Raw genomic sequence first — 26,586 nt, forward strand, 5'->3', positions numbered from 1 at the left:
AGCGTTTTGGCATCCGAACTTTACGCCATAGTTCATAGTTCAGATATCGCTTTCGCGATCAAGTCAACTTTGGATCAAATGCTAAAGGCGAACTTCCCAATCGTTTTATGCACCGATTCGAAATCATTATACGATTGCCTCGTGCGGCTCGGGTCTATATAGGAAAAGCACCTAATGATAGACGTAATATGCCTGCGACAGGCGTATGAACGCCGCCAAATCGCGTCAATCAAGTGGGTTGATGGAACCTCCAACCCAGCAGACGCAATGACCAAGGCCAAACCGTGCAATACGTTAACTCAACTTATTGACACGAACAAAATCAATCTAAAGGCAATTGGCTGGGTCGAGCGATCGAATTGAATTTGGAAGTTAAAAATAGAGACTTTGATTTTTAAGGCAGAAGATTGGAACTCAGGACTGCCATGCGAGCTTATGATACTTTGATTTTATCAGTTGACCGCGTTTTACCCCTCTTAAAGTATGCCCAGTGTTGGAACGAATATCAGCTAACATACCAAGATCATGTGATCTTGGCATGGCAGCTACTATATCTTCTTTCACCTGAGCATTTTAGAATGACACTTCACTTTTACCCAATATACATACACCTATTATATACATACAGAAACGATATCAATAGCTGTCTGCTTCGGTAATAACCTAGTCAACCGACAGCTATCTTCTGTTTGGGCATAGCCGTTGCCCTAATATAGTGTTAAGTTTTACTTGAATGATACGAGAGATAAGGTGACAGTATGAATCTGTAAGGGGTTACTGGATTTTATAGAGAAGACTTAAAATGGGAACAAGAACTCGATAAATTTCAAGACTGATTCTTGGAGAAATCATGGATCCGGGTACGGATCGGTTAAGTAGTTGTGGATATTACATAATGGTCACATGATTTTCAGATTTATCAACTCCGTGACACGGAGGCAGAAACTTCGCTACAGCAAGACACTTGCGGAACCTGCCTTGAACATGCATAACTCGCCATTTCTTCCAACAGAACTCATCCCTTTACCTGACTTCTACCGGGCTCATAATGGATAAAAAGAAATAAACCGTAATATGTGCTAACCGCCAATAACTCCATCTAATATTCACTATATTTCACTCCGAGCCACTGGAGATATGGCTTAGCAGTTGGTTCATGACCTAGATAGTCCCTCAATGTCTTCATCTCAGGCTGGGAGCCGCCTTTTCGAAGTATCATATCACGATATCTTCGTCCAGCCTCTGTACTCATTGTATCCTGGCTGAACCCGGTCTTGAAAACATCAAAAGCAAACACTCTGCCCCTGTTAAATCATTAAATTTTTTTGAGAACATGAAAGCAAGGCATAGAAGACCCACAGAAGATAAGTGTAGTACCCGGCATCGTATTTGTTAACCAGGGCTCGAAAAACCGTCTGGCCATGGCCCCACTCCCATCCCTCTCCTAAAAGCTCTCCTCCTCCAACACCTAGGATTTCCGATTGCGTCTTATTAAACAGCTCCGTGAGATTAGTTCTTCTCAACTCCTCGCTTGAACTTGGATTATGAACAAGTACATCATAGGTGGCCAAGGAGACATTACCTAGCTGCCCTTGGGCTGCTCTGGCTTTGCCTCTGCGAGATAGATCTGCCACTTGTTTGTCGTCAAGTTGAAGAGGAGGCATATTCGGAAGATTGGTCTGTTGACCATTTCCAAGACTTGCTATCCAGGCATCCTTCATCGAAGAATTGATATAGGAATAATGGAACGAGGTCTCTTTAATATGACGCTCTACCCAAAAGAATTGCTCAAGACATAAACTTGGTATCTCCACAAAGTCACGATCAACAGCACAACATCCTGCAAACCTTGTTGTAGTGAAAAGTGCATGGAATAAATGTCCTAGCTCATGGAACAATTTTCTCACATCATCTAGGCTAAAAAGAGTCGGCTTATTAAAAGCTGGCTTAAAATAGTTCATGACTAAAGCCGAGGATGGGTAAAAGCGAGTCCCATCATGGCGCTGGTATCCCTATATGGCCATTAGATCCAATCTTCTTTTAACTTAGCACTTAGAGAAGTAATGGTGCTTACATATTGTAATGCATAGTTCCCTGCATGACTATACTTCCCATCTCTAGGAAAGAGATCGAGATAAGCGTACCCAAGAAACTCCTCTTGTAAGCCATCAATATTCCAAGCAGTGTACATCTTCACATCCTCATGCCAAATAAGGTGCTTATAGGTTATAGTATCGACTGCACGAAGCTCTACTCCGAAGAGATGTCGAAACATCTGGAGAAGTTTTGTAAGCGTCGTCTCTAGCTCGAAGTATTCCGAGAGTGAAAACTCCGGTGGCTCCTCTCTTTTAAGTTTTCGCGTATGGTAGTATGGCACATCCCAGTGAAACAATATGTTCTTGGTTTCCACAAAGGCAGTTGGCTCCTGCTGCTTCATCTGGAGAAATTCTTTTGCATCAACTCTAGCCTGGGGGGTTAAAGCGTCGCGAATCTCTGATAGTAGCCTGATAACGATCTCGGGATGTTGAATCATCTTACCAGTTGTTCTCATCATGAAGTGATTTGGATACCCTAGGATTCTGGCGGTTTCATCGCGAAGCAGCACTAGTTCTTGAAAGAGAGGTGCGTTTTGTATGACTCGATTTTTGATAGCATAGTGTATCTTCTTCCTAGTCGATTCACGCTTTACCTGCTCCATTGCTGGGGTGCTGGTCGGAGTCTTAGTAGGCAGCCAAAGGCGGCCAACTTGGCTACCCTCACCTTCATGAAGCCGGCTTAGTGTCGCGTCTGATAATCCCCCAAGCTCCTCACGAGTGAGCCAAAGACCCGTAGTTTCTTCGACAAGATTGCTGTTGCACTCGAGCTCAAGGTAACTTATGCGCTTCATTTTGATGCTAAATTCCTTCCTGAGGGCTTCATCCGTGAGACCACATCCGTTTTGAATGAATTTTCGATGAATTTTCCGAAGATAGTGATCGGATTCACTATCTAAGATAGGCTTTTGGTTTGCTGCATTTTTGAAGACACTGTCTATCAGGCGAAAATTTTCAAGCTGAGAAAACAAATCGACTCTGGCATCAGAAAATATGTTGAATGCTGTCTTTGAGGCAACCCGTAAATCTTTGGATGGAGAAGTTGATGCATAAAAGCGCAGGATACGCTCTCTCTCAAAACAGGAGTTTTCGTCTTGAATAACTGGCCATACGGTATTCACAAAAGTAGCATCCTTAACACTGATAGTGGCCACCAGTGTATTCCAGAGAGACTTCGTAGTACTCGTAATTTTATTTGCCTCCTCAATCAGCAATTGTGGAGATATTTCGAAGTTTATGGGCTGCTGCGGTGCTCCAATTGCAATATCCATGATGGAGAAACAAGAATGTATGTGAAAAGAGAAATTGCCGGTGACTAGTAGCCTAAAGAGGAAAAAATTACCTACTTATCGAGTGGTAAGTAACCTTAGGTTCTTATTTAACATGTGCGAGCTAATAATTGCTACAAAGTAGCGAACGACCACCGCCGGACTCCGAGTCTTTTGCGTTGACAAAAATTGATTAAAATGATACTAACTGGGTATGGGTCTTGGAGTCCAACATATGCGATCAAATCAAAAACTTCCGTATAACTCTACTACGGATTAATGGGGCACGTACTTGTATCAAAGCTAAAGTACGGAATACAAAATACTAAAGTACTGTGAGGAGGGGGAGGAAGGGTGGGGATGTACTTCGTTCATCGGCATGCTGCATGCGAAGTAGCTTCCCATCTGGAAAGTAAAGAAATAATACAAAGTCGTCTTTTTTTAGAAACGGCTAATTTAAAAATTAGACGCTAAAAGAACTTATGATATTTCGCAATTTTTTGGGGCTATCTTCTCATCTAACTTCCAGCAGAGCCACGATATTTCCAATATTCTATGAAAAATTCTGGACATATCAGTTGTGAACTCTCTCTAGGGCTATCTCTATTGAACTTGAAGCTCACGAGTCTTTCTTAGCTTTTAATGATATGGAAAATAGAATGCCGCTGTCTCTGAAGACTTTGCAAAGAGCCGTTCGTGTACTTTCTCAAATTCAAGAGTTATCTCCTTCATAAGATCGATTTTCACCCCATCATGGTTAAGCCCAGAAGAGAAACAGAATGGTATGCCCAGGAAGCTGCGGTGTACAGCTTACCTTGATGGCTTGAGAGGCTTAGTTTCTGTCGGGATACTCAGGTCGTGAGTATCTACAATAGCTTGCTATTGGACTTCAGTTTACGCCGCAAGTGGTCTACTTTTGCGTGTAGTACGTGCGGTAGTTGTAAGTTGTAAGAAGTGGTTGATTATCATGAAACTGCTGCTATGGTTATGGTACCTGGAAGTCACATGATAAGCATGTGGTGTCAAGTCGACTGGTTCAGACTGGCCAATCATTCAAATGCCACAAATGAATGAAACTGAATTACTAAACTAGGGATGAAGTTCGCCTAAAATAGTGATACAAAGTGGGTAATGCAAACCCTACAAACCAGGCCAAATCAGGCTAACTAGGCCCAATCGAGCCTAAACCACCACCCATTTGACATGTGGCTTCCTACCCGATAAGCGGCGAGTGATCCCATGATAAGCATGAGATGATAGTACCAACAGTTTCTCTTCTTGTTTTAATCAAACATTTTGCTTTACCCTGGCAACAACATCCCGATCTCGGATATGGATAACAGGGCTTCAATGGGGTTCTTCGACTCCACATTTTATGACTCCTCTTCTCTGGCCCTCTAGCCCCAATCTTTTCTATCGCCTCTGGATATGTTCTCGTTGCTCGCTCATTAAAACTATCTCGGTCTCAGTCATGGCCATCTATTCTACTTGATCTATCAAGCTCAATATTCTGCAGAGCAATTTGTCTTTATCTTCCTCCAATCACTTCTACATTGTTTTCATGATTTCTGTTTTTCTTGGCCTTTATTCATTCCCTTATGACGAAATACCGGGAAGACAGCCCACTCATCCTGAATCCTAGCAGAGTCTTTGGGCTCAGATCACTGAATGGTTTCAATTTTCAATCAACGAACTGGCAAATCCGTGGCGGAATGAGAGTTCAGCCTTTTTATGCGATTCGTATTTATGGACTATTCTAGTTTTATTCAGGGGATCCATGATTGTATCTCTAACATGTTTATTTCTTGTCCGGATAAGAAGCCAAGTACGGATTTGATTCCTTATCCTGTTGGTCATTCTCACCCTGTCTCCAGGAAGATGGGGTATGGCTCTATTTTTGAGTGGTATTCTTCTTTGTGAGTTGGACCTCAGCCGGAATGAAGACTTAACAACTATAGTCAGAACCTCCCAGCGATTGGCAGCTCAAAAATTGCTGAAAATATCTACATAATTCTATGCCTTATTGCTGGTCTCTATCAAGTTTCATTTTCGTGATACAATAAACGCAAAGAAGCTTGTGTATTAGATTATAGATGGCGCTGTAGCATAACCTGGGACTATCTTTACTGGGCTGGAGTCGGCGCTTTTATGATTATGCTTACTTTCCCTCGAATTCAGATCTTGTGTTGGGCTCTGGAATCAGCACTACCGCAGTATTTTGGACAGATATCATTTTCAATGTATTTTCAATGTATATCATACAAGGTCCGTTCCAGCATATTGCAGGGTACTATACTGTACCATTACTCTGGAAAATAACTGGCAAGCCATCATAGCCGATATAGATAGAGGACAAATGAAAGGTTTGTTTTTCAATAACCGGATATTTTGCTATATTAACTAGCTATATAGGACTTGGCCTTTATCTTCGAGATATTGATCCTGCGCACCGGTCTTGGGCTTGGCAATGCCAAAGCATCATGATATTCTGTCAAGTTCATTTTAAATAATCAATCCGTAAGATGATCCATTATCAAAGGGGCACGCCTTATCCTCAGTCTCGAGCAATCCTTGAAGCACTCCCTCTATGTAAATCACAATTTGATTATGATCTCTTAATTGAGAAGATTAAAGGTAAGTAACTAGCTAATATTTAACAATAACCAGCTAACTTTTATTTCAGGGTTTAGACATGTGCATGGGTTGGGTATGGGTCAAAATTCATACCCATACCCAACCCATCAGGGGTAAGGTAAACCCATACCCATACCCAACCCAACCCACGTGGGTATGGGTTGGGTATGGGTCCCATATGGGTATTTTTGATGCCTTAATGCCTGATTTTCGCCTCAACCTAAACTAAATTAGGGTAATTAGTGCCTTAGTGCCTAATTTTTGCCTCAATCTAGTACTAACTAGGTGACAAATATCACGTGAAATAAAAGTCTTGTCAAATGGAGGTCGACTACCAAGGAATAGTGGATTCTAGTGGGCAAATGAGAACGCAGTATGCGTACCAAAGTGTGTATGTGTATCTATTGTAGAATGGAGGAATCCCATTGTGGGATTCCAATGCTGACTAAAATAGACTAACTGTAAATGGAATCGGGCCTTTGACAAGTCTTGGCAAAAAGATGGGTTTATGGGCTGGGTGTGGGTTTTACTTCAAACCCATACCCAACCCATATGGGTTTTGGGTAAAATTTCTGACCCATACCCAGCCCATTGTGGGTTGGGTTGGGTTGGGTATGGGTTTACCCAACCCAATGAACATGTCTAAATTGAACAACCAATTGAACAATCAATCAGAAGAGTAAGACATCTTCCTAGTATAGAGAATGCTGTATTCTATACACCAGAGCCACAGCTAGAGCCATAGTCAGGAGCAGAGCTAGAAGCATAGTGTAAGGGTTAGAGTCCAATGCGGTTGGGCTACCGTAAACAAGAGAAGAACTATTATGAGAAGAATATCAGAGGACGGGTGTGTGTGTGGTATCTGTAACGGCGTGGGTTGCAAGAAGGCTGAGAGAGGCAATGGACTCTCTACATAAGCTGGCTGAACCAGCTGTCAGGGAAGCAGGGGTTCCCCGGATAAGCTAGTTAGAGATTTGCCACTTCCTGATGTATTTAACTCTCTGAGGTCTTTGGACTCTTGAAGGAGTTCAAGAGTTGTTCTTGTCCCCAATTTACCCTAGTGGAATTGAGCCCTATGGGATACCACACCCACACATCCGTCCTCTGGTAGCCTTCTCATAATAGTTCTTCTCTTGTTTACGGTAGCCCAACCGCATTGGACTCTAACCCTTACACTATAATAGTTAGTGTCGGTACACCGGTGGGTATAGCAACTCGATAGAGTTGATAAGAGGCTAACGCCTACTTCTGACACCTATCACAAGTAACGCTTTACGCCCCTATGATATCTGTGTGTCTTCTTGAAGTGGTTGTAAAGTCTGGTTTTCATTCTTAACTTGCTATCTATTATAAAGTAACAATTTGATCACATGACTGCTTTTGTAAGGGTTAGAGTCCAATGCGGTTGGGCTACCGTAAACAAGAGAAGAACTATTATGAGAAGGCCACCAGAGGACGGAGGTGTGGGTGTGGTATCCCATAGGGCTCAATTCCCCTAGGGTAAATTGGGGACAAGAACAACTCTTGAACTCCTTCAAGAGTCCAAAGACCTCAGAGAGTTAAATACATCAGGAAGTGGCAGATCTCTAACTAGCTTATCCGGGGAACCCCTGCTTCCCTGACAGCTGGTTCAGCCAGCTTATGTAGAGAGTCCATTGCCTCTCTCAGCCTTCTTGCAGCCCACGCCGTTACAGCTTTGTTCCATATTCCAACAGTTAGTTAATAACTAGGAATAGCTAGTTATTACTTATGGTCTTGTCATTTTTGAGTGGTAAGTAAGGCCGTAGATCAATAGCCTCAATAGATTAAGTCTCAATAGGCTCTATTTTAGTGGTTTGAATCTCAATAACCTCTTCATCGGCGGATTGAATCTCAATAGGCTCTATTTCAGTGGTTTGAGTAGCTTTAGACTCATATTTCACAGACTTAGTAGTGAAAAGTTGAGTATAAAAGTCTATATTATTAGTAAAATACTATAAAAATAGCTATAAGACTTATTCATACCTAGAGATGCAGTAATTAAGCTCTTTGTAGATCGGCCTTTATGCTCTACTAGAATAATATCCTTATGAGCATTACTAAAGTGTTGCCGTAAGCCACGATGTGAGCTATAGCGCCTCTCATGCCCACAATGACGACAATAAACCTCATGGAGATAAAGAGTTACCTCACGTGAGCCATTCTTCCCATCCTATAATATATTAATAACTAGTTATTAGTAGGGTTTAGCTAGTTAACATACTCTATATTGAAGAGGTGGAAGACTAGGTGATTCCTCAAGATATCGTACATAGGAAGGGTGATTGATAATTTGTGCCATTGTAGAGAGATGAAGAAGAGGAAAGAAGAAACCAGGGAAATAGCTAGTTATATATTTATTATAAGTGGGTCGATCATAAGGTTTTTTTTACCGAGTATCCGGCTATTCTTACTGTCGGTTGACTAGGTTATTACCGAAGCAGATAGCTATTGATATCTGTCGTGTGAAGGGCTAAAGCTCAACTTAGATTCAGAACTAGCTAGGTCACAAACTGTGTACAAAATCCTTAAGGGTTGTAAGAAGGTCGACGTGGAGTCGGGGATGAAGGTTCTTCGAGTCACGTGATCTTACTGCAGTAAAAGTGGATAATGGGCACCGAGATCCATATGGCGGGCATCGACCCGTTACAGTTCTTACTGCAGTAAAAATGGATGATGGGCACCAGAATCCCTATGGCGGGTATCAGCCCGTTACATGTCGGGATACTCAGGTCGTGAGTATCTACAATAGCTTGCTATTGGACTTTAGCTTACGCCGCAAGTGGTCTACGTATGCGTGTAGTACGTGCGGTAGTTGTAAGCTGTAAGAAGTGGTTGATTATCATGAAACTGCTGCTATGGATATGGTACTTGGAAGTCACATGATAAGCACGAGATGATAGTACCAACGATATCGTTTCTGTACGTATATAATAGGTGTATGCATATTGGGTAAAAGTGAAGTGTCATTCTAAAATGCTCAGATGAATGAAGATATAGTAGCTGCCATGTGTCAAAGGTCCGATACGGGGTTTATGCTGTACGTAAGCAGGATCCATAATGTGTGTATTTATTGGTGACCTCACGCGGCTAAATGGAGAAAGAAGAGTGTAGTCTGGCCATAACGGGTCACCTGTCGCTGCGATCGTAGAACGTAGCGTCACATGGGGGCCCGTTCGCGCTCCCTGGTCGGAGGCAATGTGTCTGTATTATAGTAGATTCTATATACAGAGGGGAGGCGGGAGGGACAAAAACGAGACTTGACTGTGCAAGAGATGACGAACTACCTGTGTAGACAAGCAAATGACTCTCGTGAGGCAAGAACTGACTCTCGTGAGGCAGTCGTAGAGGGGGAGGTCCTCAGTAATGTCGGTGTAGACATCACGTGAGGCTGCAGGCACTGTGAGGCAACCCCAATAAAACTACTCTCTTTAAGCAGGATTTCATCCCTAGATAGACAATCCAGTTTCGTCAACCAATGGTGGTTGAACGGTCAAAAATCTCATTTGATAACATGCCAAGATCACATGATCTTGGTATATCAGCTGATCTTCGTTCTAATACTTACCAAATAACTAGTTATTGTTCAAAATTACTTTATTCTGGTAATTCCTCTATCTAGTTAGTCCTAACCGCTCACGTTCTAGGGCTAGCTGTTGACGTTCATTCTCTAGCTCTAATGCGCGTGTTCGGACCTCTCTCTCTCGGGCTTTAGCTTCCATCATTCGTGTTCGTGCCTCAATTTGTCTCGTAGTAATCTCTCTTGAAAACTGAGAATCTAGAGGGATATCTTTAGGATGTCTTTGATCCCATAAATTACTTGATGCTCGGCGACGGAGGTTGTCCTTATGAAATATCAGAATAACTAGTTATTTGGTGTAATTAGCTGGTTATTACTTACCCTCGATAATATCAAGTTCGTCGATGAGATTTTTGGGATCGTTCTTGTCTATGAATTTGTTCTATATACTCCTTCGGGACGGGCCGTACCGAAGCCCACTCAAAACGCAACAACTAGGGTAATCATATCATCATTATGAAATGACGGGAGATGGAAAACAATATTTGATTATTTACTTGTAGACTTCTTCAGCTTCAAAAATTCATCACGTTTTATCTAGGCACTTCTTTTCTAAGCGTAATCCTGATTGGTTTCATGATAAGGCGATTCTTACTTGAGCAACTATTATCAGATCTTTCAGCTAACCACCAGCTGCACCTTCTTCATAATCTAGGCATACGCAACGCTAAAACCTCTCTTGGGAAACTTCCCTTCGTTGAGATCATCTAGTTTTCATCATGTCAAGTCCATCGGCTGATGATTACAGCTCTAGTCCCATCACTCGTCTTTCTCCTGGTTTTTCATCTCCGTTTTCCATCCCACCTGTCTGCGTTACTATTACCTCCACCAACGACTTCGATCAATTTGAGTGTTTTCAAGCAAAAGTCATTCAGAAAATTACGAAGGATAGCCCAGGCGATTATCTTTTCACGCAAGTCCGCGAGCACCCCGGAGAAACCTCAAAAAAGAGCCGGACACTGGTGTCATGTCTTCCCGCGCCCCTTCATCCGGCTGGGATGCTCGGGGCAAAAAGCTGTCTCCTATTCCGAGCATATTTTTTGAAGCTAGATTTTTCCAATCATATGAAAGCTTGAAAGAGAATGCACGGAAAGTTTTAATCGGAGGCGCTCCGACTGTTCGCCTAGTGGTGCTCCTTAAGCAGTATAAACAGGCCCGGAAACAAGTAAGGACCCGACTTGAATTCTGGCGGTTGAATCAACAGGGAATCCCGTACAAAGATGAAGTGCGCCACATTTTTCCCGTCCCTACAGTCCCCGAACTCCCCCTCTTTGTGACCCGAGAAGACGTCTTCGGATCAGCCTTTATCCTAGACGGTCAAAATCCCCATGATCTCCTCCCATTCAACCTGGATAAGCTTTGCAGAATTGCAACCAGGGCCTTTGATCATCAGGATATGTGGCCGATGTAAGCTGTACTACCTTTCTTCGCTTTCCTCGCCGTGCTTTCTTCACCGCGGGATCGATTTACTACTGGCACCAGAATTTTCTTTAGTGTGTATCTTCCTAGCGCCTCTCTTATTCCCTCAATTGAATCCGGCCGGCTAAATAAAAGATTTACACTATAGCTTTGGCAGTGGGTCAGGAAAGAGTTACTCGGTGCGTGTTTGTCAAGCCGATTTCGAGAACGACTGTATAAGAGATAGTAAGTTCCAGACTTCTTGGATAATTTTGAAATCTATCTAACCTGGCTGAATAATGATCGGAAAATTTAGGGCGAGCTCTCATTCTTCAATAGCACGACATATTATCTCACGCTCTAAAGCTGAAACCCAAAAATTCTATTCACGGCATGCCCAAGATAGTCTCTTGTTCTTTATAACTTGTGTTTTCGCTTTAAAAATGATGTCTAGTTCATCCTCTATATAGTTACAGCTTTGTTTAATAGCACACTCCTGGCAAATAGTGTGACTATCAATTCGCCTCTTTAAAGGAATGAAGCGTGATATGAAAGCGGTAAGATATACACCAGGATCATGTAGAACAAGCTTGAGTTTCGTGCACAAGTATGATCGACGATACCAACAGGATACACAATACCATAGTACGTTTGCTTTCATCCTATAGCTATATTAGTGTAACGGCGTGGGATACAACATATCAATCTAAAAAGAGCTTAGATTTTATAGTTTAAGCTGAGCGAAACAGCGCACGAAATCTTTTTCGGAGGTATGAAAAAACCGCATAAAAGAAATGACCAGACTGAGACTCGATCTCAGGACCTTATGGGTGTTAAAGATACGTAATAATAGGGTAGTGACAGTGGAAAGACCATGATTCTACGTGGTATTAAGTTGGAAAATCGTAGTCTTTCCACCTCGTCGCACCGATCTCGGAACATACTTACTATGTGCGGATTCACCGAGGGCAATTTTTCAATATTCAGGCGTGAACTTATGAATGCTCCTAGCTCGGGGGTCTCCTACACTCTTCGATTTTTCCCGAGTCCTAATGCCAAATACACTTTACTTTACTTACAGTATGGTTACTACCTAGTGATACAAGGAACAGGGACGTCCTAGCCAGTCTGCGAACCTAGCTAAATCATGGAGTATGGTAGATGTAGTCAGAGTCTGTCCTCTAGGGGCTGCGTGGGAGAAAGGAAGGAGAACCAAGGGGTAGCTCAAGAAGGTAAAGGTAGTCTGATGGTCTAATCTCTCAACTGAATGCTCAAATACACAATCTCCACTAGTGTCAGGTGAGTCCCCCACTACATTAGGTAGCTGTCGATTCAGGGCACAGTAGGCCTAATAAAGTGGTCAGCCAAGAGGATGCAATTGACTGGATAGTGGGATGGATTAGCCGACATAGAAGGTCATCCACAGGAGTAACTTAGTATTGAACTATACGCATGCATTCATACAGAAATTGATTCAACAGGACCGACTAATTATTAATCTCTGCTCTTGCGATTTTCTACTCTCCAGCGGTCGCCTCGCCTTCAATTCCATAGCCAAATATGCTGCTATCATTTCGCTCCTCACTCTAAACAGGACTCCATGACTCTAGGGGCTGTGTCGCTGCTTATCAAGTCTGCCTCCGGACATATTGGCTTCATTAGAGGTATTTTGTCCGGCACGCGGGCGAGGAGCAAGCTTAGGTGGCATTTGCATGTATACGCCTTTCATTTCTCGGTCTTCATTCTCATATTTTCCTTCCTGAAAATTTTCATTGTCTTGGATTTCGAATTCTGTTACATTCGAAAGGAAAGATGAGAACGGAAATGTGGGTGGACGTGATTGCTGTTAATGTTATTAGTATATACATATAGGATGGTATAGATAATTGCTTTACTAACTGGAGGCTCTGAATGAGTTTCTCTTCTCCGCGAAATTTTCCGTCTGGACAATAATACATTCGCGGTTTGCGACTCTGTGGCTGTTGCCCAATCTTCATCTTCGTAATGAGCTGAAAGAGAAGGTGTTATCAATGGCGAATGCTCATCTGATACTGAAGAGATTGCTGATAGATGAGAGTGAAATGTGTATGAGCTATCAGGGAGATTATTCCTGGGGATTTCAGGAATCTCTTTTTCCAGGATCTTTAGTATCTCTTGAGCAAAATGGTTCGGCTCAAGGTCTTGGATTTTGGAGATCCCGTGCTTTAAAAAGACCTCCCTCTGTACGCGTTGAGCGTTCTGTAGCTTGTTCAATTCGATTTTCAAGGTGTTTTGGGAAGACTTTCTGCCAAACACATGGTCAGTAGAGGACAAGATGCCAGATGTTAGTCTGAATGTGGGATAATTCTTACATTCTTTCTAAGATGAGAGTAGATTTATCTCTCTGGTAGGCCTTTTCAAGTATCTAAGTATTCACTAGAGTACCAATTGTCCTCATGGATTTTTCCAAAACCTTCATATCCTGGAAAAGAGGAGGGACGACCTTCTTATTCGCTCTGAACCATTCATACTGTGATCCTATCCCAATCCCTCCAGTAGTGTTCTTCACAGACGGAAGTGGTTATGAGGGTATGATCGGGGCCTCCGCGGTAGCCCCACGAGAGGAACCATGGACGTCAGAGCGCCAACACCTAGGCAGCTCTGACCAGTCAACAGTATATATTGCCGAACTAACAGGAATAGAGATGGCGATCAGCCACTTCAGTAAGTCCAAATCATCCCCACGTGAACTAGTTATCTTCGCAGATTCGCAGGCTGCAATCCAAGCTGTGCAAAACCCCAAACGTCCCTCCGGCCAACATGTTCTCCACGCAATTTATGCCCACATCCGTGCCCTCACGCCTAGCCACTCGGTATAAATCCGGTGGATACCCGCACATATAGGCGTGGTCGGCAATGAGATGGCGGATTGTGCGGCGAAGGAGGCAGCGAAACAAGGGGTGGCGGGGTCGGAAGCGGACCCACATTCTTCCGGGGCCGGGGCGAGCCCTAAGTTGAGACTAGCGACCAATGCCAAACGGCAGGTACGAGCGCGAATTCGTGCAGAGTGGGCGAAGCAGTGGGCGAAGGAAAAGACTGGAAAACCAAACCAGAGGCTAGTGGGCGTGCCGCACCAGAAGGTTCTGAAATTATGGGAGGGCTTATCGAGACCATATACGTCGATTTTGATACAGATGAGGTCGATGCGGATTGGTCTGCGCCACTTCCTATACAAAATCAACGAAGCGGAGTCGGACAGGTGCAGCTGCGAGGAGGGCTCACAAACACCGAGGCATGTCCTCCTCCAGTGTCCGTTGTATACAGAGAGGAGAATGGAATTCATGCAAAAAGTCAGGCGGACAGACCTGACGGACCCGACGGATTATGAGGCCATCATGTCTCACCCACAGGCGATTCGCTACGTCGCCGAATTCATGCTATCAACCGGTCTTCTCGGGCAGTTTCGACAATGTGATGTTGAACCTGAGCCCGACGATGACACTGAACCAACATACCGGGATTGACCGGAACGGGCAAGGGGTGAAGACGATGCGTATCCAACAACAAAGTGAGCGGTAGCTGAGATACCGACCACGACGACAGCGAAAATAAGTGACGAACATTATCGAAGGAAGCGAGGAGGTGTCAACGTCAGAGGGGCAGGGGAAGTGACTATAGACATCGGGAAGATGCACAGGAGTGATATTGGGGATATCAAAACGTATCTTGCATTGCACACTGCATAGCAATACATTCTGGGTGGGATTCGGTCTCCATTTTGGCTCTATTTTGGGATTTATTTTGGGCTTCATTTTACCTGTACGGGTTCACACCCAATTTCTTTTGTCTAGTCATTCTCTACTGCGTGGGCACGGCGTACGGGCATATTCTTGCTTCGGACGGATGAAGCGCCTGCATTGCCATAGCGACTCTAGCTAGGCAGCATCAGGTTAATAGAATATCATCATCATCATCATCATCATCATCACCATTCATACTGTGCGATCCATTTTTCAATCGAGTTAGAAGGCTTCACAGTTATCATGGATTTGAAAATGGTTGTGATGCATTTTAGGCTCTTGATGATACGCTTTGATTCCGTTTTCACTCCTTTGATGAGCTTTCGATGTCGTTTGAACATTGGAGCTAACTCTTCAATATCTTTCGCGCCCTTCATTGTATCCCTAAATAATTCGTAGGTTCGGGCCACTATTTTTGTTCTTTCAATCACTTTCCAGAGATCTTGTTTTGCATGGCGAATTCCCCAGTATGCGGCTTGCATTATCTTGGCAAGCCTGAATAGGTCTTGTGCAATGGGGTAGGCAACGCCTATTATTGAAAAAGGATCTACCATTATACACTAAGCCGTGATCGTAGGAGCTGTGATTAGAGAAGAAAGACTGAAGATCACTTCTAACGTTTTGAAAACAAAATTGATGATATAGATCGAGGAGGTATGGATTCTTTTAACGCTTATATCATGCAACCAGACTGTGCCGAGAATTAAATCTGTTCAGCCCCACATTCAAACTGACCATTGGATTAAATATGAGCTTCTCCGCCCCTCCCCTTCTATTTATTCGAGATTGAGTAGATATCTAGGTTGAGCCGCACAGATAAGGAGACTACAGGGGTCTGATGGCAGGTCGCCCCACTTTCCTCTTTCTTTCTAGGCTTGATAGATAGCCCAAATTTCCTTTAAAAATAGAAATCATAGAGATATTCTGGCTTGGTCATAGGTAGCCTCATTTCATTCCTTAGCGCTTCCGGCCCGTGCGTGTCTGTGTTTGCCGATGCACAGCTTCACGAATGAGTGTTCGCCCTTAGGAATCAATGTATACTTCACACGCTTGCTCTGTATAATAATTCTATGCATTCCAAGGAAGTTTACATCTGCAATAGAGCTGATGCAGACTGTGTCATGCGGGAGAGGGGAATGACAGTTACATAACTTAGTACGGAGGCACTGCTGGGTTATGGCTCACAAGAGGCTTCACTACGAAATGACCATGAAGACTAATCAAACACATCGCTCGGCCGTCCGTCATGATCTGGCGTTTTCTCATATGGCGCTCTGGAAATTTTTGTTCATGATGCGTCTCAACGGGCGTTCATGCTGTTTCTTGTCCAGTAAAATCAGCACATAAGATATACAACCAAGTTACCTCCCCAAAACACGGACTTTTCCAAGGTTAAATTTCGAAAGTTTTGGTTATTGATCCGAAAGCCAAATCAAGACGAGAAGTCTAAGTATATTAGAGGATAGGTGGGATGCGACGCCCTACCAAATGAATGAGGAGAAAACTAAGAAGGGGAAATATACCCTCGTACTGTTGGCCTGCGGCCGCTATTAAGTAATGTATGAGTAGTACTGGTTGTGCTGTCCTTCTTTGAAACTAGGCCCTAGAGCAAAAAGTAGAGGCTATAGGGAATAACTTTAAAAAATTCAAGTCATTCAACATAGTTACTTTCACGGCCCAATTCGTCCGTAACATCGCCAAGAGGGAAAAGGAAGAAGAGAAATAAAGAGGGGAACCTGAAAATGTTGGGAATAGTTATGCAAGACCATGCACGGCCGAGCAAAAATAAAAAGCGCAAAAATGACCAGACCTGGATCTTATTGGTTGTAACGAAAAGTGAGACTATGATCCTGCGTGATGTTAGTTTGAACAAATCTTAGATGGCCAAGCTATTTATTTAACTAACATCTACAATGACTAAATCTGCCAAGAAAAACATTCTAATTTTTGTGCCTTGTTCTTTATATTATATTCTAAAGCCTCTCGATATGAGGTATTTTATAGTTCTAAAGGGCCTAATTTGTAGTTAGTTTCAGGAAAGATAGCGCAATATCAGCTCGCGCGGATACAGTTATTATTCCCTTAGATTGGAATGGTACCGTCAAACCGCATAATTTATCTCTGAAGGATAGATAATTAATAGTTTACTAGGTGCTAAGAAAACTGTCTTTTTGTTATCTTCTAATCATAATGATTTGCTGATCTCCAGATATCCATTCAGGAGTTGAAGTATGAGGACTGTGGCAGCGTGAATGTCTATGAGACGATGATCGTCGAGTACGGGAAGATTGATCGCTATTCCGCCCACACGATGCTGTAGACCCATTCTTGCCATCGCGGCCAGGTCGACTATTACATCTGTTCCGCCAAGATCTTCCACCCGATCACGTGGATCCTTTCCTCTCATCACGACCACGTTGTCTAGCCAACCTGTAGGTCCAGCAGGTCCAGCAGGTCCAGTAGGTCCGGGCAATCCTCTTTGCCCATTATGGCCATATTGCCCAGCCAAGCATGGAGGGCCAGGCAGCCTAGGCAATCCTCTTTGACCGTCACGACCACATAAAACCTGAATTCCTGGTATTCCTTGAACACCAAGGCAACCCCGTGGGTCAGATGCAACAATCAGCCCTGGTACTAATTCTCCTTGAGGCCCACGCAGGCCACGCAGGCCACACTCTCTGTCCTGGCCTCTAAATCCAGCACTTCTAGATGGCCCCTCAGGACCTTAAGGGCCTGAGATTCCCCGAATTCCATCAATACCATCATTCTTAGATCTACCTTTCTCTTCTCGAGGTCTCCGGACACTTTATCTAAAACATAGACACTGTTGGAACGAATATCAGCTGACATACCAAGATCATGTGATCTTGGCATGGCAGCTACTATATCTTCTTTCATCTGAGCATTTTAGAATGACACTTCACTTTTACCCAATATGCATACACCTATTATATACGTACAGAAACGATATCAATAGCTGTCTGCTTCGGTAATAACCTAGTCAACCGACAGACACCATCCCATAATTATTATAACTTTAGTTACAACGCTAACCAAAACACCGATTAGAACAGCATTGCTTTAGTGGATAGATGTTTACGGCTGTTCAGAAGTTGAGATAATAGTAGTTAGTTTAGAGGTAGATTTTTTTAGTGATGAAAGTTGGCTAAGAATCATGGTTATCAGGAAAGTAGTGTTCTCTAGGAATATTTAGAGTCACAATATTTATTCTCTCTAATTAATATCATTTTCCTGGAATTCATCTCGCCCTTGTGTGATATTTTAGCCGACTAGAAGTCATCTATACCTCGGATCACCTCGGATATCGCAAAAATCCTGAAATTGAGGCGGCGGAAAGGGTATGCATCCTTAGGAACTTCATCCACGTAAATTATGCCACATTGTCCCACACTATAAGAGATATTACAAAATGCAAATTTTGCATTTTGCATTCTGTATCTTTTGAGGAATTTTTCCTTGCCGCCCTACTGCTGAGTCCCTTCAGACGTCATAATGCCAATTTGTGAACGATGAGCCCTAATTATACTATCCAGTTGTCCCCATCAGAGTCATCCTCCCAATCCTCCCCCGATTCACCACTCCTGTCAAGGTCCAGAATAACATCTTGCTGAAAATACCGGTAGACCCGGGTGGTCTGGTTCGTATCGGTGATTAACAACTTCATCCTTGGCTTCGACGAAGTTTGATTTGCCTGTATAACCCAGATTTGTAGATAACAGACCAACCACTTCAGATCGCCCACCGCTTCTTCTGTCTCATAAGATGAGATATTGTCAATAATGCAAATAACCTTGATTTTCTTCTTAACCTGGGCGATGAGCATTTCGAATAAAAAAACACAATTTCTTGAACGAAAACTCCTCGATCCGTGATAATTCGTGTTTGGTAATTTTAGATAGATCAAATTGCACTGGATAGTGTTCGTAAGAGAGAAGCTGACCAATAAAGCTGGCGATTAACCCCATGGCACCAGCCCGGCGACCGATCTCCGCGCGACTGGCCGTATGGAGTGAGCAAAAGTGAGTGAGAATCAGCACTTTTGGATTGGTAGCGGATTCGTAAGCAATACTTGCGCAGAGGTGTGTCAAAGCAGACGTGCCATCTTCAGAGTCAAAGTGACCTTGAACGAGTAGGGAGGCGTTTTCCCTTCGGTCTTGTTGATCCGGTTTTGAAACTGAGTGGATCTCGTTATGGAGGGAAGTTGCTGGGTTTCGCGCTTGTTGAACCTGCTTGGGTGAACGTTCATGCCCCGCTCGCTCGAGACCTTGGTTTTGTCGAATGTGAGGTGTAAAAGGCCTTCGGTGGTGATCAGGGGCTCCTCCAGCTTGGGGGAAGAATGATGTCGACGATAAGTCTGCTGGGGAACGTTTAAATGATCGTTAGATTGAGAATTGACACAAAGAGTGAGCAAATCTCTTAGATCTGATAGGTCAGCTATGGATAGACTCCGCGAAGACCGGACCCCTGCCTTAGCACAATTCCTCTTGTGGTTTACGAATCCAAAGCACATAATGGAACTCAACCCTTATACTTACACCTTACTACTCTATAGCATCCACAACATTTTTTAGAACCGATGGAATCTAGTTTACTGCAAATCGGGAAGAGAATGAAACCAGTGGAATCGGGGAATATCGGATTCCATCGCGGGAACTTAGAATGAACACACATCTTACCACACACTTACTCCACGTATCAATATCGTAGTAATAGTGCATCGAGATCCCTGTAAACTGACAACCTTGCCATACCATTTTCTCACTCATACACCCGTGTGGAGAAGTCCCAGTCTCACAGCCAGTATCAACCATCATACATGATCGTCTCCAGAGTGAGCTGTAAGTGGCTCGGTCGCCAAATCTTCAATCGACAATGGCGGAAGATAGGGTGAAATTTGACGCGTTGTCGCTGAATTCATCATAGATATCAGCGCATGCTCCTCCTCCCTAGGGGACTCTCGGTCTTCTTTAGAATAGAACGTACCCCCTTCAGATACTTTCCGGAATTTCTCCAGAACAAAATGGTCAAACAGCGAGGCTAGCACAGCGAATAATGCCGAAACTAATGGAGCCCATTGTCCAATAGCATAGTATTCCTCTCCTTTTGGGACCCGGCCTCCAACGAGATAGTATTCGGCTATGACGATTGCAGGAATTGACATAGCGGCAAGTCCATATGTGTATAATCGACTAATAAATTGTCCTCCCGTATTGGATTGCCCTCGGGCTGTTTGATAAGCATAAATCATTCCACCTGCTCTCTTACCCCGCTCATCCTGCTCTCTCGCCTCCGTCATACGCTGTCCAAAGGGCTTCTTACCCAGTTGGATCATAAGTAACCCCACAGCACCACCTATCACACCAGCGAGTGACAAGCCCCATAGTGCTCCAAACCAGTTATTATAGATGGCATCTTGTGGAACGACCAAGATCTCATCCTGCCCTCTTATGCGAGAAGTATCATATGCAAAGCAGTCATATGTGCAGTTGAATTTTACCTGCTCGTTGAGTTGGCTTATCGTCTGGAGCAAAATGCTGACAGTGCCATTTGTCGACACACAGAGAAGTTCAGAGCTCTTTGGGATGTAACTAGGGATCAAGGAGTGGGTGGGTGAAGGGTTTGGACCATCCAAACAACGCGACCAGGCGATAATACATATCAGCAATCCGGACCAGACCCATATGCCCCAGATGGCGATAATCGGTCGTGCCGCTGATTTACGCACAGTACTGGAGAAGTCCATCATGGGGCCAAATAGGAGGACATTACTCAGCAACAAAGCGGTGATTGCCAATATATCGAGATCAAACACAGGCGGGTCGAGGCTTTGGCCAAGAATAACCATCGCGTGGACTACAGCCGTAGCGGTAAATATCATAACAGACGCCAAAGCCCCAGTGACGAGCCATTCGGCATGACGGGCTAGTATTGCGAAGATGACGGAAACGTAGTTGAGGACTCGCGGGAATGCACCATATTGTCCACTGACTGGATAGGTGCAGACAACTATGTCAGATTTAGCTGTGTTGTTAGTGACCTCAACCGCAGTAATAGGCCCAATAAGTATGAAAAGAATACAGGCCAACTTTAGAATGGCTGGAATTGAAAAAATAGGCATTTCGTGAGCATCGAGGACTCTATCTGGCGTGTGTACCCTCGAGATCTGATCGTCTATCGGTACACAGTATACAATCGTACTTAAGTGATTATCAAGTGAGAGATAGTACACGTGGGTAGAGCAGGACTGTAGGCCCGGGGAATTGCAAGATGTAAGTATAAGAAGGGAAGTGAAAATCTTAAGCCATGACTAGTGAAACATGGATAGATATGGTAATACCCGCGGGTTTCTCAACCCACGGGATCGGGCTGGCATCGCGTATTTTCCTGTTTTGGAAAATATGAGGTCCAGGTCAGGCCATCAGAATAGGCTCTGGCCAGTGACAAGCATTTTGGGGGCTGACATGCAGAAGCCTCCAGCTAACTAACTAGCTAGACAACATGATTGGTAAAGGTCAATGCCAAGAAACCGCCTTCCACATTCTCGGCACACACAAGCCACACGCCGGTCAGTTAGTAATAGTAGGTGACCACATGCGAATCCTGACTGTTGTATGTTTTGTTTATATTTATTATATATGTTCATATATGGTCGGTCTATTTGCCGTTGTAGATAGCGACGGCCCTCATAATATATTCGAGAACCCCCTATGTTCGCGAATATCAACATTCGCTACCTAAGTAGGATTAGTTTAATATTCTAATTCTGTATCGGGTTATTCTAAGTGTCGATCTGAAGGACGCATTCTAGTACTTATCATGGACGCCTTGGCGCAGGTCCGTAATGATTCCCCCGCCGTGTCGGTTCTTGGCATTGTGAATTGTTAACCTCCTTCCTTTTTTGCTCATTGTTAATTTATAATACCCCCAAAGGTCTGGAGAATCTTGGTATTAGAATTACGCTGTCCACGGCTTTCGGAAACCTCGCAAGCTGGCTAAAGCTGGATATAGCATTTTCCCCCGATTTCAACATCCATTTTAATATATTCAAGTATACAATGCTTTCAGTGGATAAAATCGCGATCCAATCAAAGACCAATGGACCAATGGCACTGAAACTCACGTGAGTTGATATATTTACCAAGTTGTGGTTAGTTACTTTGCCGTAAAACCTTGGAACTGAATACTTAGGCATTCGAGATTGAGACAATGATAGCCTCTGAGGAGCCATTTTCAAACAAAATAGCTTTTAATTGACGTATCCGACGAGTAATTTCGGGGCCGTGTTTGGATGGTCCGAGTTCCAGAGTTGTTTTCTACATGTACTCGGGAATTCCGCGATCCGTCAAATGCGATGTTAGTAGTAAATTTGTGATTTATAATCAAAATGGTCAATCTACAGAGAGCAGGCTGGTGACTTCCTCTAGCAATGATGACTATCGATGACAGTTCTCCTGGAATATTCTGGCTTAGCAGAACGGATGTCCATACGTGGGCATCTTTAACCAACCGATTCTGGAACCGGAAACGAACGGCTTTTGACTGAGAATCCCTGCTCAATCCATTTAACCTGTTAAACCTAGCCCGGATAGTACATATTGGGAAAACCAATGAGATCCATGCAACTATTGAATCGAGGATAGAGGTAATAAAACATCACATCCCGGGTTCAGGAGTTCAAGATAACACATCAACCATGGGCATGCATGCCTTTAACGCATATGAGGGCTATCTGAATGGGCCCTAGCTTAGTACTAGGCCAAGCGTATCTTTGTCCACCCAAGGCAGAATTGGCAGGCGTTCCTATCAGTTTGGCAAGGGAAATTTTGTATCACTTTGAACGCGTGGTGTAGTCAATATGTGTCGTTATTAAGATGCGGCGACCCTGAGACAGAGATAAGTCCCTGATGTATCACATAGCCCTGTCCTCAGACCTATCTACGGACTATTGAGATTAGTCTGTGGATCTGCGGCTCTACTAGGCAACCCATCTTTTACAAAGTGGGTTAGGGGTATAATCAAAACCTCGCGAGAAGTAGAAATTTTCAAAGTTGAAGTTTATCTTGGCCATAAGAATAGCAGGTTATGACCATGTCCTGGTTGTAGCGGCTCCACACTCCACTTGCCGCTTTAGCTGATTTTGGGATATAATATATTAAGTTCCTGGCTTATTATGTACGATCAAAACAATGGAATTTGGATCTTGTCGTACTTGTTACCTTAAGTTCGAATATTAGACAATCCCAGCCACACGGCTACAGTCCGAAATCACCGCTTTTAGACACCCGCGCCTGAGTTACTTAAGATTACGTTTCTAGCAACAACCCAAGACACCTCTCTCTTGACGCGGCAATTATCTCTGTTTCTCTGAAAATGGATTCGCAAAAGCATCGCCAGATCAAAAAACCTCGCTTATCGCTTAGTTGTAATGTCTGTCGGCGTCGCAAAGTTCGTTGCGGTCGCGAACAGCCCAAATGTACGAATTGTGTGCGAATGAAAGAGAATTGTGTCTACAAGGCTATGATTCATGAGGAGTCTGGGCACCTGCAGCCAGTGTCACCTCAAAGAGTCTCCAACGGACCAAATGCTAGACCCGAGCTTTCTAGGTCCCATTGGCGTGCGGAAGCTGAATCTGCGACATATCCCGAGCATTTGAGACCTGGTTCTTCAAATCAGACTCTTAGTCCTAAGTCACTACAGCAGTCAGAGGTCTTTTCTATAGTATCATCGTGGGAAGAGGTCATCCAGCCCCCTAAGGTTCACCCTAGCGCCTCCCAGAGTAGCACGGCAACCACTCGGGATCCCTCGCCAGTGCAATCAATGCCCCCCTTCACAAACGGTGATCCCCTGGGCCATGATCATCTTAGCCTACGGCGCGGCTCCCGCTCACGTTATATTGGCCGAACCTTTTGGGGTTTCATTGCCGGAAAGGTGAGTGAACACGAAGCACACCAAGATTTGTTAAATCTATCGCCAGTCTATCATCACTGACCATTAGCAACTCTCCTGTAGAAGGGTCTGAGTGACAACTTCTTTGATGAAAACCTCCATGCTCACCCCGATCTACCTTTGCCCCACATTTCATCTATGGGCATGTTCAATCTCCTACGGTCCCTTCCCACTAAGCCCGTGGCCGATACCTTGCTCAAGATGTTCTTCATCGCCGTGTGGCCGATTCTTCCTCTTCTGCACCCACCAGATCTACAGGAAGAGTATGTAAGTTTTTGGGATTAGTGTCGAAATAGTGAAAAATCCTTGCCATCGAAAAACCTTCTCGACGACCCAACTTTCATCTGTCTTCTCTTCGCAGTTCTATATTGCGGTGCATCCGCCACCCCAGCGGCAAGATGGATGCAAGCCAATCTTGAGGGCCTACAGAAGAGTACAACAGTCAGCCAACTAAAGTCTGCATATACGACGAGCCTTTATATGTGTCAGCATCTAGAACATCCTACAATGAATACTCTGACTTCAACTTTACTCACCAGTCCCTTCATGGACCGACCCATTGAGTCGTTATGCAATCTAGTTCAAGTGAGCACCACATTGCGCATTGCCCAAACTATGGGATTGCACAGAGAGGGACTGTGGTCAGCACTGAGTCCTATCGATCAGGAAATTCGACGTCGGGTCTGGTGGCACATTATTTGGCTTGATGTGCAGTCAAGCGTATCTACAGGGCTTGCTCCATGCTGTGGGAACGAGGCTCTCGATTCTGTAAGAATGGTTGGCACCTATAATGAAGGAACCAGTGATCACCCTGATTACCTCACACCCTCCGACCCTGTTTCGAATGGGCAATCCGTTGCCATTTTATTTGCCATTGGGCGCTATGAAGCAGCTAGCATACAGGCACGGGTCATATCATACCTACAAAGTGTAAAGGGACCGACGCATAATGGGTTTAAAGATCTTATAACAGATTCGAAGCAGCTTATGCAGAAGATTGATTCACTCATCGCCCGTATTCCTACACAAGGAATACCTGAAAGGGGATACATTCCATCTCTTCTTGCTAATTTATCTCCGTACACACATCCGTTTCTATACAATGACGATTCAAACCAGCCGAACGTCTTTGCAGCATGCGCGCGGATCATGCTGACCTTGCTGAAATTTGAAATAGCCATTCTACTGTAGAAGCCATTTCTGCCCCCAGCAGATAATACAAATCCTCAATCTTGCAGGTCATGGACTTGGTAAGAATCCCCTTCGCCTACATTCAATGTTCATGTTTAATATACCACTGCGACAGTGTCTGCCACTATAATTATTAACTTTCAATTGATTTTTTAGCATAGTACAGCTCTGTGTGAATTACCTGCGTATATATCTGCAGTTTTATCAGGCTCCTGCGTTCTCGCCGTACGTGTGGTTTTGCTGCAGCCACTTTGGACCTCTTCAATGTGTGTTCCTGACTCTTATGTACCTTCATTCCTTCCAGGACACCAAGGATACCCTACTAGCCCGATACTGTATCGATGAGGTCATATATCACTGCGTGTCGACCTACCAGGCTCTCGACTCCTCGAGCAGGGGAAATTCCGTTGGAAATGAACCGAACGAAGACAAGCTACGAACGCCAATAGCAATTCAAGCTCTGGTTCATCTCCAGGAACAACTCCACTCATCGCTCGGATTGGAAGATCGACTGCCGGCGCCGCTACCGTATGACCTAAATGAGTGCAAAGCTCAGTTTTCTATGGCCCACCTTGCTATCAAAGCATCCGACTTACGCGCAACACTCAATCCAGTCACACCTGAGGCATCTTCCATTACAATTACTGACTCCAGCCATGCATGTGGTACTCCTCAAATCCTTACAGAGTCTTTGCTGCCCATTAGTGGCAGTAAGTTAGGACCATCAAATGATGTGCTTGTGGCCGAAAATGAGCATGGTTTTGATATTGAGACCTGGTCATCGTCGCTGATTGTTGAATCTGACAACATCCTGGCGCATCCTGATGATTTAGCTTCTGATCCCCCTGTTATCACTTCCGTGCACGCTGGTCTACCTGAAGGACTTTTCCCAGCATAATAGCGCTACGATGACAAAATCACCTTTCTACATTATATTTTGCCATTATGTTTTGTCAATGTGTATATTAGATGGTCTTGATAGAATTTATACCTAGAGCTCGGCACGAATACGAATAATTTGCGAACATAGAAATGACGAACACACTTTACTATTCGTGGGATCTAATCCTAATTTTGTTTAATGTAAGGTGTGAATTCTTTTCAGGTTAGTCTAAGATATCTAATTACTTTCTTAAAAATCTCTCAACATGTCATATATTTCAATCTATTCCTCCCAATCTTCAAGTAACTTCTCCCCATCCTTGAATACATAAGACTTAGACTTATCATCAGACTCATGGTACTTGACTTCAAAGACATTGCGGAGTAGGACATTCTTTCGCATAGTCTCACCTGTCATACAGTATCGACGAACACTAAGTAGGTCCCTGACACTACTAAATAGTCTCTCTACTGAGACTTCTCCTGCTGGAATAGCAAGATAATCTCTCGCAGCTGCCGCCATCTTTGGATATTCATCTTTATGAGCATTCCACCATGAGAATAGCCAGTCCTTCTGACTAATAGTAGAATCAATCCGGAGTGGTGCTTCTTCAAAATACCGATCAATATCTGATATACTAGACCGAGGGCCCTGTAGTTTTTGTATAACGCGAGCCTGGAGACGTAGTAGAGGAGAGGTAGGATCAGACTGATGAGGAGAAGGCTGGGTAGTACTAGGGTATTTCTCATGTAGAAAGTCCCTAATATACTTAATG

General features: G+C 43.9%; 6 protein-coding genes across 6 annotated transcripts; 2 read left to right on the forward strand and 4 right to left on the reverse strand.

The window, feature by feature from the left end:
• Positions 1-1,099: 1,099 nt before the first annotated feature.
• Positions 1,100-3,364, reverse strand: N7495_006247 (M3 family metallopeptidase; the record flags this gene model as incomplete). Its single annotated transcript, XM_057208898.1, has 3 exons — positions 1,100-1,304; positions 1,360-2,012; positions 2,075-3,364. 3 exons carry the CDS (start codon positions 3,362-3,364, stop codon positions 1,100-1,102), a joined length of 2,148 nt encoding a protein of 715 aa, XP_057062672.1.
• A 4,436-nt stretch (positions 3,365-7,800) lies between these two features.
• Positions 7,801-8,315, reverse strand: N7495_006248 (uncharacterized protein; the record flags this gene model as incomplete). The annotated part of the gene is made up of 3 exons (XM_057208899.1): positions 7,801-7,920; positions 8,163-8,186; positions 8,238-8,315. The coding sequence occupies 3 exons, from the start codon at positions 8,313-8,315 to the stop codon at positions 7,801-7,803; spliced, it is 222 nt and encodes a 73-aa protein (XP_057062673.1).
• A 2,245-nt stretch (positions 8,316-10,560) lies between these two features.
• Positions 10,561-11,004, forward strand: N7495_006249 (uncharacterized protein; the record flags this gene model as incomplete). Its single annotated transcript, XM_057208900.1, has 1 exon — positions 10,561-11,004. The coding sequence occupies one exon, from the start codon at positions 10,561-10,563 to the stop codon at positions 11,002-11,004; it is 444 nt and encodes a 147-aa protein (XP_057062674.1).
• Positions 11,005-18,311: 7,307 nt separating this feature from the next.
• On the reverse strand, positions 18,312-18,614 carry N7495_006250 (uncharacterized protein; the record flags this gene model as incomplete). The annotated part of the gene is made up of 1 exon (XM_057208901.1): positions 18,312-18,614. One exon carries the CDS (start codon positions 18,612-18,614, stop codon positions 18,312-18,314), a length of 303 nt encoding a protein of 100 aa, XP_057062675.1.
• A 261-nt stretch (positions 18,615-18,875) lies between these two features.
• Positions 18,876-21,164, reverse strand: N7495_006251 (uncharacterized protein; the record flags this gene model as incomplete). The annotated part of the gene is made up of 5 exons (XM_057208902.1): positions 18,876-19,148; positions 19,608-19,699; positions 19,775-19,927; positions 20,057-20,797; positions 21,149-21,164. 5 exons carry the CDS (start codon positions 21,162-21,164, stop codon positions 18,876-18,878), a joined length of 1,275 nt encoding a protein of 424 aa, XP_057062676.1.
• Positions 21,165-23,161: 1,997 nt separating this feature from the next.
• Positions 23,162-25,826, forward strand: N7495_006252 (uncharacterized protein; the record flags this gene model as incomplete). The annotated part of the gene is given in 4 exon segments (XM_057208903.1): positions 23,162-23,719; positions 23,801-24,004; positions 24,023-24,924; positions 25,085-25,826. 4 exon segments carry the CDS (start codon positions 23,162-23,164, stop codon positions 25,824-25,826), a joined length of 2,406 nt encoding a protein of 801 aa, XP_057062677.1.
• Positions 25,827-26,586: the final 760 nt, after the last annotated feature.

This window comes from Penicillium taxi (assembly GCF_028828555.1).
Source record: "Penicillium taxi strain IBT 34144 chromosome Unknown utg000004l_segment0_segment0, whole genome shotgun sequence".
Classification (NCBI taxonomy): Eukaryota; Fungi; Ascomycota; class Eurotiomycetes; order Eurotiales; family Aspergillaceae; genus Penicillium; species Penicillium taxi.